The following is a 19,324-nucleotide window of genomic DNA, read 5'->3' as shown; positions in this document are numbered from 1 at the left end:
CACTTAATTACTTCAATACACAGTAACTGAATATTTATTCCTTTTTGCAAGGTTAACATTTAAGTAAAGTTGTATTAAAATTATATTTAGTTTATTTTTAAGTTTTTTCGCTATTTTATTCAAAACAAGATGACTTGAAATTGGTACTTGGATGATTATGTACCTACTATCTTATCTAATTTAATAATCTTAATCAAATCTCTATAAATACACTCATTGCAGCGGCACAAAATTTGGCCCACTCTACATACAAAATTACCTATTTCTGTATACATTTGAGGGCCAGATTTTTTGCCGCTCAGTATATTTATAACACCCCTCTTTTTGCGTCGGGGGTTAAAAATGTATTTATAGGCATTTATTTTTGCGAATTTACTCAAGCTTAGGTGACATTGATATTGGGAGCGATTTCCTTTGATGATTACAATGCTGTCATACCTATTATCTTTTATTAACTTTTTTTAAACTTATTTAGTATTTATTTATTCATTTATGTATTTAAAGTACTATTATGAGACAGAAAGAGATGAGACAGGCTATTCAAATAAATAATAATTTGTATCTAGTGAACTTTTGGCACAAATTCGTTGTTGTTAGACAAATTAAACTTTTCTAGAATTTCCCATGTATGTAGAAAGTCAAATTTAGACACTTTTCTTCGGGGAAATGCTAATTCAAAGTAATAAATGTGGTTCTAGTACAAAATTACAAATGCGAAAGTAACTTTGTGTGGTTATATGTCGGTATATTACCTCTTCACGCTTAAACGCTGCTGAACCGATTGCGACGAAATTTAGTATGGAAATCGTTTCAGACTGTGGGAAGGACAAAGGATAGTTTTTGAACCGGAAATTTAGGTTAGGAGTCAGGGTTAAATTGTAGGGATTTAAACATCGGCATCTATATAACTTACGGCACTAGACTGCTCTGGCTGTTTAGAACAAAACGCGCAGCGCATCAATCATCGCAATTTACTTTGACACACAACACAATCCCTGTCACGGACGTTAACAAACTATAGTGAACTGTTCACAGAACCGCGCTGTGAACTAATTTTGTGCGCCGCTTTGATTGTAAGAAACATGCAGTCTAGTACACATGTCAATGGATTTAAACAATAAAACAGCATATTTAGGAAAAATGTATAAAGTGATTTATTGAGAAATGTTTTACATGAGTATTGCAACGATTTCAAAAGTGCTTCATCGAGTAGGTATGTGTTGACTGTTTATTAGTTTGGTGTTAAAAAAAACCTGTTTGATAATTATATCTAAGTATAGGCAGATAGCTAGAAGTATGTGAATGTTAAGTTATAGCGGTTATGTAAATTTACTGACATGTGAAGTTAAGAAATATCAGTATTAGTTTTACGGCTAACTTGTTGTACTTATTCTAATAAATAGTCATACTCGCAAAAGGGAATATGCATGGAATATAATTTTAATCTTAAATAAGTAACTTAACGTGATACAAAACTGCAAATAAAACGAATGACGTGAATATCATCTATAGGTCTAATGAAAAATACAGAAGATAGGTACGTAAGAGCGAAGCGAATAAAGATTAATTTCATCACTTTCTAGAAAAAACGTAATTTGGGACTTTCTGTGGTCGTCGAGTCATATGACGTTATAGATAGTAGGTAGGTACAATACGGTATTTGACTATTTTGTATGTGTTTTATAAATTAAAACTACGCAATGCCTGTAATCGAAAAGAGAAACAATTTTTAAGCTACCTTTACAAATAACAAAGTTATACAGGTTTGAAATTCAAGATTAGACAGAGTAAGACATTCTGGCATGTGACGTCACACGCCAGTAGCGCCATACTTGCTTCATAGAGAAAAGCGTTTGAGACAGACATATACACAGACAGACAGACATATAGACACATATAGAGACAGGTATATAGATTTTTCAAAAATCGCTATAAATCCAATTTTCAACCAAATTAAGTTTTCTCTTCGCTAAACACTGTCTGTATATCTATACTTTCATAATAATAATTAAGATATGGCAAATTCAGAAGTTGTCAAATACCGTATTAAAAAATATATATTGTAAGAAATGATGCAGTTAAATAAATACTGAATCTGGAACACTGTCTAATTGACAATTTATAACATTTTTAAGTTATATTTTATATTTAAAACAATAAAGATTATAAAACAACGCTTGCATATTCCCTAATGTGAATAAAATTTAACGAATTAGTTTGCGTCTCTGACATTAGCCCCAAGCGTGTTCAGCGCAGGTTTCCGGGTAGTGTGTGTTCTTGACACCTAAAAACCTAACCCTTAATTACGCCTCTACTAGTTAGCCTTAGGTATGAGAACTTCGGTTAGAGATGCAAATTATTTGGTGTGAATAGAACTTACAGCAGTTTTACATTTCAAAATAATATTTAATATGCTTTCTAACTATAAAATGTAATAATAATATCTTCAAAAATATCGTAATAGTAAATGTACCTCTATACCTGGAGGTAAATAAATAGTTCCTCAAATCACGTAGAACAATATAAACAATATCGATCTATACTTGAATTTTTTTTACAAACAAAGTATATTTTATAAAATATTAATCAGGTATTCGAGTGTACTATATTTGGCTTTGAAGAGAAGTATTTATCATAAATATTAAAAATTGCTATTAATTGGTAATAATTTCTCAATAGGTACAATATTTATTGGTCATTTGCATAGTCATTTTATTTTCACTGTATGCTAGTTCTATAAGTACTTATTTACTTATCATGGGGCCATTCAAGCATGGTAATAGGTACTTAACTTTACAAATATAACATTTCATAAAGTTAAAAAAATGCAGAAAATCTTATCTCACTTTTAAAGTTCTATTGAAATATATTCAAGAGCCATGCATGACACAATTAATTAAAAACTTCTTAAAATCAACTATAAAACCTATGTAAATACTAATCTATTTGCGCCCCTATTCAATGAGGGCTATCGTTTTTTGGTCTTTCTAGATGGCGCCACTGTTGCGTGGGGTTTTAAAGTATGGCTTTCAAAGTCTGTTATTAGGGGCGTGAAAACAAAGTTTAGATTAAAATCGTATTTAATAAAACAATCGAGCAACCACAGTGTTGCGTAGTCCCGTTTTGTTCGGAAAAAAAGGGAGGACAAAAGTATCCGAAAGACAAAACTATCTCAAAACACAGACATTCATTGCCCCGTACCGCATAATTGCCATAATTAATTTCAGGTAATGCAAAATATTCACAAAATTATTCTAATTATAAATAAACCCGCGTAGCTCACCCAAAAACTATGAGATTTGACATTTCGGAGACCTCACGCTACACTAGCGCCTCTAGCGGCGAATTCAAACGCGATAGCCCTCATTAACCAGTTATATAACTTTCTAATAAGTTTATTAGTCGTAGGCAAATACAAAATATTACCTTTCGCTAGTTAGCTTCGAGCAATCTCGACGTATAATACCTGTCTACGAACAGATGTAACCTTTACGCTACGCTATCCCGAATGCTACACGGCTACGTAGACGCTACGCGTAGGCTACATTGCCTACATTATGCTACGCGACGTATAGATGTAGTGAAAAAAGTTTTTACACAGGCCAAATCAATCTTATTCCAATGTCATAAAAAGTTTGACATGGAAACTTTTCTCATTTTAACTATACTAGCTAAAATGAGCTCAATCTCTGATATATAAAAAAATAACATTAAATGAGGGCGCACTTTCTTCACTACTGTAACATTCTTGAATATTTTTTTTTTTATATAAATTGAAAATGTAGATGACGATGTGTACTCTGTTACTGGTTATGCCTTTTCCATGGATTTATATTCTTTTATGAAAATTGGACCACTAAAAATTATTCTCTTGTATTCACTAACTACTTTTTAATCACGGTATCCAAGAAGTTTTCAAATTAGATAAATTAAAAAAAAACCTAAATAAGGTCTTTATTTTATATCTGCCTACGACTGCACTTTCATAAAATAAGTCACGAAATCGTTTACTCCTGAGAAAAAAACGTCTGAAGTAGTAGCGTACTAAGTACTTGAAAGTTTATGAGTATTTGACAACAAATCTTCGTATTTATTTTAAACGTCTTTTTAAAGTCAATGGACAATTGACTGGAACCGATTGCTGATAACAGGCATGTTGGCGTAGCTTTGGTACATACTACAGTTTACACATTGTAGAGATAAGACGCTTTTCTTGACGACATTATAAGTAGTGTTTCATGTCATGATCAAAGTTACACTAAGTATGATTCTTTTCTTTTACCTACACTTAAGTAATTGATCGCACATCCATAGCGTCTAAACCGGTGCCAAAATACCGATACCCAATAGAGCGGTTTGAAAGTAGTACCAATAAGTAATACCGGTATTATCAGTAACGGCACATGCCGGTATTTTTTTTATTATTTCATTCCCTGCCCATAATGACAGTGTTTGTTGTTGAGTTTCGCTTTATTTTAGTGAAAGGCCCCCGACCCATAATGGTCAGTGTTCTGAACGTAAGGTATTCCTAAATAACATCAAAATAAAATGGCAAACGTAATTTTAAAATAAATTAACATCTTATCAACGAGCAAAACGCAAATTATGTCTGACTTAATTATATAAAAATTTAAACAAATATTTTAAATTAATAATATTGGAAAGCATTTATAAACTTTCATTAAAATTCTTTTTATACAACCATTTCTTAATAATTATCAATAAATGCCGAATAACAATATCTTGAAGTGGAGTATTTAATGTAAGTATCAAAAGCAGATTATACATTCAACGTACTGCCGGTATATTAAAACAAATTATTCACATTGTAGTTAGACTTAATGATGATTAAGTACTTACTAACTACAGCGTTTAAGTTTGCGTTTAATTATTGTATTTAGAAGAAATATGCGTCATATATATATATATAGCTATACATATGTGAGAATTGCTAATTTATATATCTTGTAGTTTTGTATGTGTATAATATTATCTATGTTAAGTGTAAATATAAAATATCAATATTCGGTACATTCCCTACTCTCACCAGAATTGTGCGCTGCGAGTTCTCTCCGTAGGTAGTAACAATTGTTATACAATTACTAATACTTCTAAAAATTCAATTATTTTAATAACCTTATATTAAATACAAACACTTTTTTCGAATGAAACAATTTTTGCAGTTTCACTAAAACTACACATTAAAACTTTAAAGGAAATGAACAAGAAGCTTTTCTAATTTTTAAACACGAATATCATAAAAATATTTTTTTTTCAATACCTATATAACTTTATACAAATCATAGTAACAGCAATTCATATACGTAGCAGTTACTCATAACTACTTCTCATAGAAATTAACAAAATGCGGACAGCAATAAACGCGGTAAAACTTTGAACAACCTTCTTGCGGGACTCTAAATTATAAATACCTAACATGAGTAAATATAAGTACTTCAGTATGAAATTATGACAAAACAAGCACGTTTTAGATATTTATGCAAAAAATATCACCCAACTGTAGGTACTAGAATAGTTCTATATAGCCTAAGGAAGCTGTTGTCAAGTGAGTGTCTGAATCAGAGTTGAATTCAGAAAATATGCAAATTCCGTTCAACGCGTTTGACCTCAATACAACCATGTTTCGTAACTTATAATTACGACATAATTACAGTTACAGATAACATACAAGAACATGTAGTTGAATATTTTTCAAAATTCATATTTGTAACATCAAAACCTCCAATCAGTCTGCGTGCGTGCTGCCTTTACACACAAATAGAAAAAGTGATCATCTCACATCGTTGGAACGGCGTGCCATGAATAAAGCAACACACCGTGAAAAGGTACTTAGACCTTAGAACAGTGCCAACCCTCTGTAGTGTAGCGTACAGACGCCAAAATGCGTAAGCAATCAAAGCTGAAATGTCAAGCTGGCACTGGGTATAGCCAGTGGTTCTCTGAAGCCACTGGTGTGGGCTGCGGGGCGATCAAAGAAGGCCCGCGAGCGTAGTCAGGTTCTCATGCAAGCGAGTCCGCGCGCTAGGTCGGCGACCGTCAGGATTCCAGCAGAACGTGCCAGCGTTGAACCTGAACAACAATCACTTTAAAGGTCCAAGTGTGTTCTCTAAAATTAGTTTACCTTAACAGCTGCATCTGTACAGTTAGCAGCAGAAGTGGATGAGCGGTTACGTGCTCAAAATGATCTACAACAAACGTCTCTACTGCCAACGTAATAAGAGAGTTCGAGTGTTTAGTTTAGATCATTTTGAGCACCACAACTGCTCATCTACTTCTGCTGCTGCTGACTGTACCTTCTGACAAGACGTCTACAAGCGAGGCAACGTGTCATATGTTACGACGCAAGGAAGTTCCGCGAGACGGCGAGACCCCTTATGGTACTAGGTAATCACAGCTACGTAATCCACAAGATCCTAGAGAGGTCCAAGCTAAGTGGAATATTTCTTGGTCAGTCATCTCATTCGTTCGATCAATGAAGTTAATTTTCCCATGAGGTTTGGTCGCTTCCTGATTTTTATCAGTGAATAATCCATGCTTCGTGTTATATAGGTAATAATCTTAAGAATAATATGACCTGTTGTATGTAGTAGTAATGCGTCCGTATAGTTATGACTTAAGACCCATATCAATTCTGTGCACTACATACCTACAACAGGTGATCTTCTTAAGTCTTTTACCTATACCGGGCGACGTTACTGACTAATTGCAGTTACCTGTTCCCCGTGGGTGTCGCAGAGGTCCTGCCAGTGGCGCTCCTCGTCGCGCCCCGAGGGGCTCTGTCCCAGGGAGAACCAGCCGACCATCTCGTTGCGCTTGACGCTGCGCCGCCACCACACTGACACCATCAGCGTCACCTCCGTCAGTTGGAACAGAGCCACCTGAACGTCATTAGATGTTAGAGATGTCTGATGCGGAACACTGGGCTGTAGATGATTTAAAGTTGATGCCCAGAAAGATGCATCTTCAAAATAATATGTGCAGTATTCCTAGGTATTTCAAATTGAACGTGAATCTGTTTCATGCTCAGTTAATGCATACTTAATTATAATAATGCATTAATCCATTTGTTGAAAATAGTCTGAAAAATTTGCGGTTTCCATACATTGTTCAAATAATTTATTGCATCAGGCGTTACTTTGCGGAGGTCCATATCAATGAACTCAACACCTAGCTACCATAAGGTCGCGGGTGAGCAAAGAAATTATTTTAGTTCATTTACATTGTTCCAATTATCCTTATTATTCCTTTCCTTCCGGTTTCAACAAGGTACATAACATACAGCGTCAACCAGTTAACTTGCCGGCACTGTTCAGTTAGCGCATAATTCGAATAAGATCGCAACCGTGTATAGGTAGTGCTACCAGAGTTGAGGTCACGCGCACAAGAATATATGTCATGTAATAACAGCGGGATTTTGACATTTACTCATTCATTTTCCTTTTTAACCGATTTCAAAAAAGGATCAATTCGGTTGTATTTTTTTTTATGTTTGTTACCTCAGAACTCCGTGGTTTATGAACCGATTTGAAAAAATATTTTTCGTTCGTCTAGGAATGCTTTCAATTAGGTCCCATAAGCACCAAATCAGGATCTGATGATTGGATCCTAGGGAAATCGAGGATTTTTTTTTTAATATTGTAGGGACACCTATGGTAATTTCGATATATTTAGTTGCTCTTGAAAATCATCATTTGATGAAGTGGAACTGATGATGACCACATTTGGCCAATGGAGCGACTACTCGGTAACAACTACTTTACGGGTTGAATGTCAATTACTTAACACAGTTGCTAAGCAATTTAAGGTCATTGTAATGATATGCTGCAATGGAACGGGTGATAAAGCACCAAAAAAGTTTGTCAAAAAATTGAACCGACTACAAAAAACCATGAAAATAACTACCAATCTGAAGTCGGTGCCTCAGCACGAGCCAGCAGAAGTGATTGAAACAGATACTCGTATAGTATGTAAGTAAGTGAGGTATACGACTATAGGTCCACTCCTGCTGGCTCGTGCTGAGGCACCGACTTCAGAGTGGTTGAAATCTATTTTTATGGTTTTTTGTAGTCGGTTAAATTTTTTGTTATATATTTTTTTGTGCAATCAGTTCTTCATACCTACTTGAAACCTACCTGAAATATGAAGAGTTCTTTGTAGAGCGGGTTGGACTGCGCGCGGCGCGTGGTGGACTTGCAGCGCCCCATCTCCATGCCCAACGAGCTGATGAGGCTCAGCTTCACGTACGTGTCCGGAGCCTTGTTCGGCGACAGCTTACGGAAGTGCGTGCCTTTTATCACCTAGGAAAAAGGAACGTTCCGTTTAGGAGAACATCAAACAACCAACAAAGTCCAAGTGTTAGCGAGTTACCCTACAAATATCAAAAAAGTACTGAAGTTTAGCTACAAGAAAGGCTTTTAGGGTCTGAGGTACTACTTCGTGGTCCAAGGCCTCCTCTGTGGCTTCGCTTATGGCTGAGCCGGTTCCCTAATGTTTCGCGACTATTTTAAACTTTTGGCAACCTGATTCATTACGCAACGTTTATTATTTCTGAAACTGTAAATAAATCAGGATTTTTATGAAACCAACCTAACCTAACCTAAAGGGTTTTACACGATGGCTCTGAAATATTCTGAAATATTTACAGCTTTAAAGTTTCCGAAATGAAAAGTTACGAAATGAATCAGGTTGCCAAACGTTAGTTAGTTGCGAAATGAACGGATACCGGCTGAGTCGTGCGCCGGCGTCAAAATGATTCTAGACATCACTATATCGGCAGTACCGTCTTTCCCTCAAGAGTACAAGGTTATGCCCGGGATCACCGACCTCACGGGGGCAATCAAATTTCGATACATTCCCTTACACGAAGATATTATGAGTTTTATTGTCAATGATGCTTCTTACGCTCTTACGGGCACAAGTACCGCGGCATTCCCTAAGACGTTTCTTACTATTGGATTGACGGGAAGACCGACCAACTGTCGACACCAGGCATTTCAAGCTCACCTCAACGGACAGATGGCCAGTGCTAGAGCTGTACTGCAGCCCCAGCAGCAGTTCTGGTGCGGAGCGGGCGCTGCAGCAGGAAGAGGCGGAGTCGGAGCGCGCCAGGCTGCAGGCTTCCCCGCCGGGCGGCGCCACCGTCGTGATAGATGACGGGCTTGCTAGCACGCCCGACATTGACATTGAATGGTTCATCTCGATTTTTGGAAGCTGAAATCGCAAATGGTGATGTTTGAACTTGTAGCAGAGTGCGCAGTGGTATTATCTAAGTAGGGTATTTCCTACAGTTTTTTTACATTGCAAATAAACCTATACAATAAAAGGTAGGCATGATTAATCCTTATGCTGTTACACTTTACATACATATTTACTTATTTAATAAAAAAAAGACATTTATTGCCACATTTTCAATTCAGCTTGACGCGTTTATTATGTGCCGTAATCAGAGGGACAGTAAGTTTCTTTCCTGAATACGAGTATACACTATGAATGCTGAAAATATATTATTTGGACTTGCAGACAAACAACAATACGAATAAGTACATCTTTCATCAGTAAAGTTCTCATTACATGAAGAGTGTTGCCAATTTTGCGGCTCTACTATAGTTCTACGAGTTACGAGTGCTAATAGTAAACCACCCTTTATTACTTTATCCACATTACTTCTCTACATAATTAGTTACCTGTAAGCTCGGCTGATGAGGCTGCCGCGGCGCCAATTGAAGCCACAGGCTGTTCTCTAATTCCAGATTCAGCGTAGCAAAGCTGACGGCAGCTTCGCCCAACAGCCGCTGTCGGCGCATGCGCTCGCAGCCGTAGATGCGTATACGCAGTCCCAGGCCGTACACGTCCTCTGGTGATGGCGGGTGAAGAATAGATAAAAGCATTAAAATTTCGTTTCTCAACACTCATCACATCTCACATTTAATTTAATTTTTGACTGTGATTTGCGAAATTGAGAGCAGGTCTCAAGTGTCCTACCTATTTATTTGCATGTCAAATTCCTCTTTTGTAACCATGATTCAAAAGAATTAAAAAAATACATTTGGCAAGATTTTGCAGGTACCTAAATTACACATCATTCAACAAAATTCAGCAATACAGGTTTGTCTGCAAAATCTTGCCGGAAGTATTTTATTTATAATTCTTTGGTTCGTGTAACATATTATAGGTGACATTTTGATCCAAAAACTTATAGGTATAGGTAATAGTGCAACGAGAGCTACAAAAAAAGAATGCATGAATGAGTAAATGTCAAAACCCTGCTGTCATTACACGACATGTTGTAGCTGTGGTGTGTAATCATTCACTTCAACTCTCGTGGCACTACCTATAGATGTACTTTTACGGTGGGAACTTACCCTATACTTACTAATTAAACATTAAAAAGGAGAGTGAAAATTACATTACCTGGATTAATTTTGTGCAGAACGAAACTTTCCATGTATTGAGGATTTTCACCATTGCGTATTTTGGATTTGAATTTTTGTTTCTTCAACGGCAACAGAACGATTCGAACCTGTTCATAACCATACATTAAATACACTGTTCACATGTAGAAAGCTGTCGCATGAAACACAGAAAAGTTATATAAGTAATTACTTATATTTCGGCAAAATGGATAATTAAATTACACGCCCAACAACTAGATTAGATAGTAATGTGGCTTCTAAGTAATATTAACCTAGAAGCTAATAAGTAATACCTCTATTATACTATATTTATAGCTGGTGTGGCAAATCTTATCCTGTAAACATGACGTGTTACGGTTTGACATTAGAATTGGCTTTTACGCAACTTGCCACTCAACACTGCCGTGGTATCCGTGGCTCCGTAGTGGCATCCCTAACTCTACCATAGTATCCGTGGCTCCGTAGTGGCATCCCTAACTCTACCGTAGTATTCGTGGCTCCGTAGTGGCATCTCTAACTCTACCGTAGTATCCGTGGCTCCGTAGTGGCATCCCTAACTCTACCGTAGTATCCGTGGCTCCGTAGTGGCATCCCTAACTCTACCGTAGTATCCGTGGCTCCGTAGTGGCATCCCTAACTCTACCGTAGTATCTGTGGCTCCGTAGTGGCATCCCTAACTCTACCGTAGTATCTGTGGCTCCGTAGTGGCATCCCTAACTCTACCGTAGTATCTGTGGCTCCGTAGTGGCATCCCTAACTCTACCGTAGTATCTGTGGCTCCGTATATAGTGTCATCCCTAACTCTAACGTACTATCTGTGGCTCCGTAGTAGAATCCCTAACTCGACCGTAATTTAAAAATTTGGCGTCCCTAATTCACTCGTAGTATTCGAGGTTCAGCAGTGGCTAACTCAGCCGTCGTTTCTACGGCTCTGCCGTAGCGTCCCTGACTCTGCCGTAGTATCACTGGTTCTGCAATGGCGTCCCTAAATGTGCAGTAACCTGGCTCTGTAGCAGCTGTGGCGGCGTGCGCGGTGGCAGTGCGCGAGCCTGCAGCACGTGCACTGTCATGCTGCGCACGGGTGCGTCGTACAGCAGCGTCAACTCCACTGACCCTCGCTCTTGGCTGCCGCTCTCACTGCAGAGGAGTGACGTGTCCTAACAAAATAAACGAATATTTAATAAATGTCAACACATATATAACAATAAAAACCGGCCAAGAGCGTGTCGGACACGCCCAAAATAGGGTTCCGTAGCCATTACGAAAAAAGTAAGTAATATTTTTCTAAGGATTTTGTATTTTATACGGAATCTTCCAAGTTTAGGTATATTTTATACCTCAGGCTGCTATTTACTCTTAAACTACTAATAATTCTCAAGCAAACTTAGCCGTTATAGTTTTCCTTGAAAGTTTGATATACTACTACCAACCTGAATTTTTTCAAATTTTTCCACCAACCGGTTAAGATTTTAGAGGGGTGGGGCGCTCGATTTTCATGAAAATTTGCATTTTAACTTTCGCAAACAAATCAGTGAATCGAAAAATGGTCTTAGCAAACCCCTAATGGTTTTAAAAGACCTATCCGACGACCACCCTATCCACACTATAGGGTTGGATGAGAAAAAAAAATCACCCCCACTTTACGTCTATGGCAGGTACCCTAAAAAAATTATGTTTTTAATTTTTTATTATACCATTTTGTCGGCATAGTTTACATATATATCCGTGCAAAATTACAGCTTTCTAGCATTGAAAGTCCCTGAGCAAAGCCGCGGACGGACGGACAGACAGACAGACATGGCGAAACTATAAGGGTTCCGCTTTTGCCATTTTGGATCCGGAACCCTAAAAATGCCGCCATGCTACCAGATGTTAGAGCAGTGGCGTAGCGTGGTGGGGGCTGGGCGGTCCCCCCCGGGCGGCAATTTTGGGGGGTGCCAAATACTTATACTGTGACGAAATCAGGAATCCCTTTTCTGTAATTGAATGGTATACTAATGACATCTTGTATACTATAGTTTTTGAAACCTAAACAAGAGGGCGGCAAAATATTCCTCCGCCCCGGGCGGCTGAGACCCGCGCCACAAAACAAAGATAGTTCAAAACTCAATCTCCAAACAGGTGCGCACACATAGACAGTGGACGATTGTTTAAATTAAATAATCGTAAATTTCGCCAATAACGAAATCGTCGCAAGATATTTTCTGTGTGATATTTTTAGTTATTAATTTATATTTCCATTCTTCCCTTTTCATTCTCAACAATAAATCAAACAACTAGATACGAGTGCCACTACCACAATATCTTAGAGCGACCGCCGAGCGTGGGTATGAAAAGTGAAGTACATACATGAGATTGACTTCTGAACCATTTGTGTTTTGTGCCCACGCTACGCCACTGTGTTAGACTGAAGTCTACGGTTATGTTGCTCTGAGGATCAACTCTGGTTGAGCTCGAAGCGCGTCAGTGTTGTGTGGTGGTGGTGATAGTTGGGTTTGTGTGATTTCGTTTGTGTGTTTTCTTAAATTAAAAGAAAAAAGAAAGAAAGGAAAACATTAATTCGTGACTTATAAATATAAAGCAGATAAAAAAAAACAAAGAAATCAAGACAAATTTTGTCACGAAATGGTCCAAACTCAACATGATGTCAACCTTCCGGCCGACGCTATTAGTGTGAAGGTTGAGGAGCTGCATGAACACACACTTGTTGCATAGACGTAGCTATCGTTAAGTCGATCAAAATATTATAGGTCTTGATTATTAGCTAGTGCGCAGAACTTAACTTAAAGTTCAACAGTCGGGACCCATTAGGTAAGAATTTTTGAGCGTCACGATTTAAATGGGTCCCGACTGTTGAACTTTAAGTTAGCTCCTTAACAAAGTTCTAGTCCACTAGACTTGTTTTCTTCTTTTTAGTATTTTTTAAGACAGTCGGGGTTTTTGGTTTTTTATTATTGACTATTTTTTGGATTAGTGACTGAACTCTTCGGTTTTATGTTCATGACAACCCCGGTAAAGGTCAAAGTAAATTATTTAATAACAAAATTTAAACAAACAACTTTCATTGGCTTGCCAAAATTGTTTCACGCAAAGCAATTACGTATATGCAAATTAAAGTAAACGGTCCTTTGTAGTAAAACAACTGGACCTCAGTTATATGGAATGGACGGTTGATAAGCATAATATTATTCCGCTGATCCTTTTATGTAGACGGTATATAAAGTCTGGCAGAGTACATTATATTAGAAATGTATTAATATTTTCATAGCAACCTGAACTAACTTAAATACACTTGTAAGCGTAGCAAAAGTAGCATTTAACATTTTCTTTGAAGAAAATTTATTAATTTAGTTGCAGACGGGCTAGGAAAATAAATGTACTCATGTATAGTTTTTAGGCTTTGTGTTTTTAATACGCGTGTCATTTTTCTTTTTCTCCGAAGTATACAACGAGTGTCTATCTATTACTCTCCGGACGATGATCAAAATCCCGGGCAAAGTTCCTCCTCAGGAATGTTCTAATATTATATATGTATTTTATTAGATAAATACACATAAAAAATGTTTCCAAAATAAAAATAATTCAAACAAATCAACAATTAAATAGGTACTGTATCAATCGTTTGCAATGGCGAGTGCCTGAGTTTTTTGATTCATAAAAGTTAAAGTTAAGTCAAAGAATCTTTAATACATGTATACATACAGTCTGTTTCGAAATATCAAATCGTAAATCAGTCATTTTTAAACGACTTCAAATAAAAGGAGGAGGTTATCAATTCGGTTGTATTTTTTTTCATGTGTAACTACAACTACCTCAGAACTCCGTCATCTATGAACCGATTTGAAAATTTATTTTTCGTTCTTGTATATAGGGAATGCCTTCAATTAGGTCCCATAAGCACCAAATCAGGATCTGATGATTGGATTCTACTTAATAGGATATCGAGGGAACTCTTCAAATATTGTAGCGACATCTACGGTAATTTGGATATATTTAGTAGTAATTTGTGCATTTGCTCTTGAAAATCATCATTTGGTGAAATGGAACTGACGATGAAAAACACATTTGACCACCGGAGTTTCTACTCAATAACAAGTACTTCACGGGTTGAATTTCAATTACTTTCACAGTTGCTAAGCAATTTATGCTCCTCATAATGCATATGGTGAAATGGAACAGGTAGTGAAGTACCAGAAATCCTCAATAACGAACGTCTCTGTATTGGGAAAAGCAATCTTTCGTAAAAGGTAACGAGCAGTTGACATTAAGTAAACTATTGTATGTTCGATTATTTGCACTAAAAAGTGTGTTTTTTATAATTTAACCGTAGTTTAACGGAAAAAAAATTACCGACTGAAGTCGGTGCCTCAGCGTGAGCCAGCAGGAGCTATTGACGCCTGATGTAATAGTATGTAGGTAGGTAGACGACTAACAGGTCGATCCACTCCTGCTGGCTCGCGCTGAGGCACCGACTTCAGACTGCTTGAAAATTATTTTCATGGTTTATTGTAGTCGGTTCAATTATTTCTTATATTTCTTTTTCCGGTAAACTTGCGGCGTTTGGACATTTGTTAGAAAAACCCTAATATAATAAACACGTTCTATTCATCGTTGTCTAGAGAGTAGACATGTTGTGATTCATTCTGCGCGAGTAACCGTGTAAGCCTCTCGGAACTCCTTTCAACTCACATTATGGGCGATGACGTCACTGTCCACGCTGCTCTGCGCCTCCAGAGTGTGGATGTACTCCGCGCGGCGCGGCGCCACCACGTCTCCGATCCTCGTCTCCCGCAGGGTCGTCTCCCGGAGGGTCGTCTCCCGGAGCGCCGTCTCCACCAGCTCCACTTCCACTGGCACCTTTACGGTTGCTGCGTTCTCGTTCTTTTCTTCGTAGTGGCATCCCACTTCTTCTTTATCCTGTTGAATCATTTAGGAATAGTTGAATATACATAATATGCAATTATGTATAAGAATTTAATTTATTTATTTATTTTATTCTTAATTAATCAATCGTTAAATATTAGTACTTAATAACTAAAAAATCACTTTGTTTAAATGCCTTGAGAAACAGCTCAACTGCATTCTTCTAGGGAAATGATCCTGCAGAAATAACTAAAAAAAAATTAAGTAATAAATCACCAGTTCTTTTGCATCTTCCTTCGTAAATATTGCTGGTGGGTACTTACCTAAGAAATTTTTATAATCACCACCAGTACAAAATAGTGGAGAAAAATGGTCTAGAGGTTTATATTATCGGAAATTAAAATACTATTTGCATGCTTGGATAAATAAATTGCTTCTTTAGAACAATAATAACGGCCTGCATGCTTTTAATAATGATATGTTAAACGAAAATGTAACGCACTAAAGTACCTAGCTATAAAGCTATAAAATATTTTTGTTTTATTTTTAAGGTTATGCCGGTAGATTTTTTTCATAGAAATCAATCACACTTAAACTAGAACACAAAAAAATAGGTACAGAAAAGTAAAGCTTTTTCGGGAAACAGAACCCCGCTTATCAGTACACACAGCGAAGTTTTTCAATGAGGAATTTGTTCACAGTTACTTTAGGGACCTATCTCAAAGAAACAAATAAACACCTATGTGTCGCACAAACGTTCCTGTTTTGCATATGTTGTGGCAAGAGTACCAATGTAAGTTTGATGTAATGAAGGGTAGAGCAAGAGGAGCGGTCACTCTATGCGCCAGATGGCGAGGGGCACCATTTTCCAGTGCAAAATAAAATTGCAATGGCGCCTTTTGAGAGGCGCGGAAGCGTTGTAGACCATCTTGCTCTACCTTGATCAAGGGATAGAGTTCGCACTGGATGTGAAATATTAAGTACTAATTTTGTATTTCGTACTAATCTAGCTCAACGTGTTTATTCTTTTGTGTTGTTGGACAATAAAGGCCGGCCGCTACAGATCTACTAATACTGTTCCGATTATTTCAATACTTACTATAAAAGAAGCGGTAGGTCTGTGGCCGGCCTACATACCGGACCGGACATACATACTTCCACTGTACCTATTCTAATCGGTCGGGTTGGTAGGTAAATAACGCAAGGGTTCAATTCCCAGTCTCATAGCTTTACTTTTTCGCGATCCTTTATGTTCTAGTTTTAGAATAATAATAAAAAATACAAAGTAAAGCCAATTACAAAAGCCTGCGAAACTCCTTGGTTATTGTAGGTTTCTTAGGGAAAAATTGTAACTATTGTTTTACTGAGACAAAGAAAAGTTAAGGGAGTTCTTTGTTTACGTTCAGGTATTGCGTAGCAACCACGCAATGAGTGTTATGGTTGTCGAAAGTGCTCGTAGGCCGTAGCCTGCTACGACGAAGTGCTGGGGGTTTTACACACTAGGTTTGGTCGCGAAAGAAAAAAACCGTTATTTTTATACTAGGCAGGCGTGCGTGAAACAAATTTAATGCTTTATTTAGGTAATATATCTGATTATTTCAATACAACCGCTTGGATAGGTATTATAGTGTTATTACATTGTTTGGGTGTTATGATCGCAAAAGTCGTAAAATGCCATAATAAAATGTAGGTAGGCGTTATTTTCTCACCTGCTGTATGCGCAAGCGCTGCTCTTCATCGGAGTCCGACGCCTCGAACGTGAATATTCGATCGGGATAATGGATCGGTTTCGACAAAGTATCTATAACAACACAGACGCATGGGCAACGTCAATTATATACGCACTGCCCTACAGAAAACATCTACAAACTAGCTAATATAATAATTCTAAGCTCTAAACGTTGTTGGTTTCAACTACTTATAAATATGAATTAGTACTAGGTTTAGCAGAACTATGAATCGCCCTTACTGAGCATAGAGCCTCGGTACAACTAACCACTGCGTCCTTGGCTACGTGAAACACTAAAAAATTAATAACCGTGGCTATGACGCCCTCGCGGACCTTCAGTATGTAAGTCCAATGAAATATTCATAAAAAAATCAATAATTAGCTACGATTTAATAAGTGAGGCATGTGAGTGTCAAGCTAGCGTTATACACATTTATGAAAAGTATATACCTACCTACCTATTCTAGATTTGGAAATTAGAAGTAAGGGTTCCTAGTTGACTACGGAACCCTAAAAAAAGGACACTTGTTTTTATAACTTTGACCTGTTAACGTTCCTTATTTCTTATGTGACGGTTACACCAGTCTTACCCTATTTTATTTAAATTTTAATAGCATGTTTGACATTTTCCGAAACAAAAACTTTAAAATTGGTTGTTTAAGATTGTTTAGTTAAGCTTTTATTTTTTCAGGAGCTATGCTATGCCGGCACAATAAATGTCTCAAGTATTATCTAGAATCATCATACCCTGGAGATCGATGGCTACAGGCTAGCTTGACACTCTACCTTAGCCTTGTATTTGTTTGAATAATTTCGACGTAGAACTATCCTAATCTCTGAGCTATCATCTACTTGGCTAATGTAAGCTAATACAAACATACCGTGAGCATGGCTAAGACAAGGCGCGTCGCTGCTGCTGACCACGAGCTCCTCGCGGCCACGGCGCGAAAGCACGGCAGAGTGGCACCAGCGTCGGCCCAGAAACAGCAGCACCACCAACACCACCGCAGCGAACGCCGCTACCGCGCTTATATACGCTGTCGCTTCCACTGCGCAACACGATACACCAATCACCAAAAGGACCTTCATCTTTGTTTTGAGTTTAAGATTTTGATACAAGTAAACAGAAACGCAATGCACTTGTGGGCTAACGACAAAGAGCATCAGTTAAGAGAATTGGAGACACAAAGCACTGGACTGTAAAGTTTACCATTGGTAGGACTGATGACGCCGATGCTTGCCACCATCGTGACTCAGGGGGCAGTGCGTCGCATTGCTGTCGCTTGAACGACACGGCACGATATTCTAATGCGAAGTTTCAGTCAGGAAAATAATTAGGACGTGTTGGCACGGTCTGGCTGTCAGAGCGACGCGCGTGCGCGGTGCGGCGGGGGCACGGCGGGGGCGTGCGAGGAACGGCGGAGATCTCTGCTCGGCTATAGGCAGGATCGGGCCCACAGGTACCCCTATAAGTACTAAGTACTGTGCCCAAGGCCGCGGCAGACACGTGCCTTTGCGACCTCCACAACTAGGTAATCGTACGAGTATGTCGGTGGTTGCTACGTCGAAGAAACGAGTCTTCTCAATCAAACTCTTTCTGTGTAGGCACAAACAGTCACATTTAGTAGATATATGGTACCGGGATAAGCGTCCGATCAGTCAATATCAACGATTACTTACGTTTCAGATAACATCTTATACAAGCTTTCACCAGAGGCTTTACTCGTGCGAACCATTAGATTGGCAGTTACCTTAAACTTACACAATTTCCATGTGGTCGTCATTTAATCTATCGCTAAGTATAAGAAAGAACACTCGTGCAAAATTCTAAGTTTGTACTTAGTAGTTGATTTTGGTATTCTTCATCCGTAGTTACCTACAAACTCGATCCCGTAAGGGAGTAGAAAATATTCCCGAATTTTCGTACTAAATTTCAACCAGATCCGTCCAGCCGTTTTAGCGTGCTAGTGTATCAAAACATATATAAGTACACAGAGACACAAACTTTCGCACTTATAATTTGAGTGGGATTGCAATGCAATGACTTTTATATCTACAGTTCTGAAGCCGGTATTCGGTAGGTAAGTACTAGTTAATTGAGGCACTGCCGACTTTATTCCCACGTATTTCGTAACATTACTTAGTCTAATTGTACTCTAGGTAGAGTAGTAAAAATTATAGCAGTACCTAAGTTAATTAATTTTGACAGTAATTGGCATCTAAGTTCAGTCGAGGGAAAAGGTATCTGTACACTTTAGTGCCTTGTCATTGTATACCTTCTAAATATTTATATAAAACT

General features: G+C 37.8%; 1 protein-coding gene across 1 annotated transcript; it reads right to left on the bottom strand.

The window, feature by feature from the left end:
* Window positions 1-1,130: 1,130 nt before the first annotated feature.
* Window positions 1,131-18,390, bottom strand: Syt14 (Synaptotagmin 14). The gene is made up of 11 exons (XM_074094527.1): window positions 18,236-18,390; window positions 17,907-18,074; window positions 17,006-17,097; window positions 15,123-15,350; window positions 11,435-11,590; window positions 10,432-10,540; window positions 9,705-9,874; window positions 9,025-9,231; window positions 8,154-8,318; window positions 6,735-6,899; window positions 1,131-6,090 (listed from the first exon to the last, which is right to left on the bottom strand). The coding sequence occupies exons 1-11, from the start codon at window positions 18,270-18,272 to the stop codon at window positions 6,058-6,060; spliced, it is 1,530 nt and encodes a 509-aa protein (XP_073950628.1). The 5' UTR covers window positions 18,273-18,390; the 3' UTR covers window positions 1,131-6,057.
* Between the last annotated feature and the right edge of the window lie 934 nt (window positions 18,391-19,324).

This window comes from Choristoneura fumiferana, chromosome 11, assembly GCF_025370935.1.
Source record: "Choristoneura fumiferana chromosome 11, NRCan_CFum_1, whole genome shotgun sequence".
In the NCBI taxonomy this organism is placed as follows: domain Eukaryota; kingdom Metazoa; phylum Arthropoda; class Insecta; order Lepidoptera; family Tortricidae; genus Choristoneura; species Choristoneura fumiferana.
The sequence above is the reverse complement of the archived record's forward strand: the minus strand, read 5'-3'. Positions and strand labels throughout refer to the sequence as shown.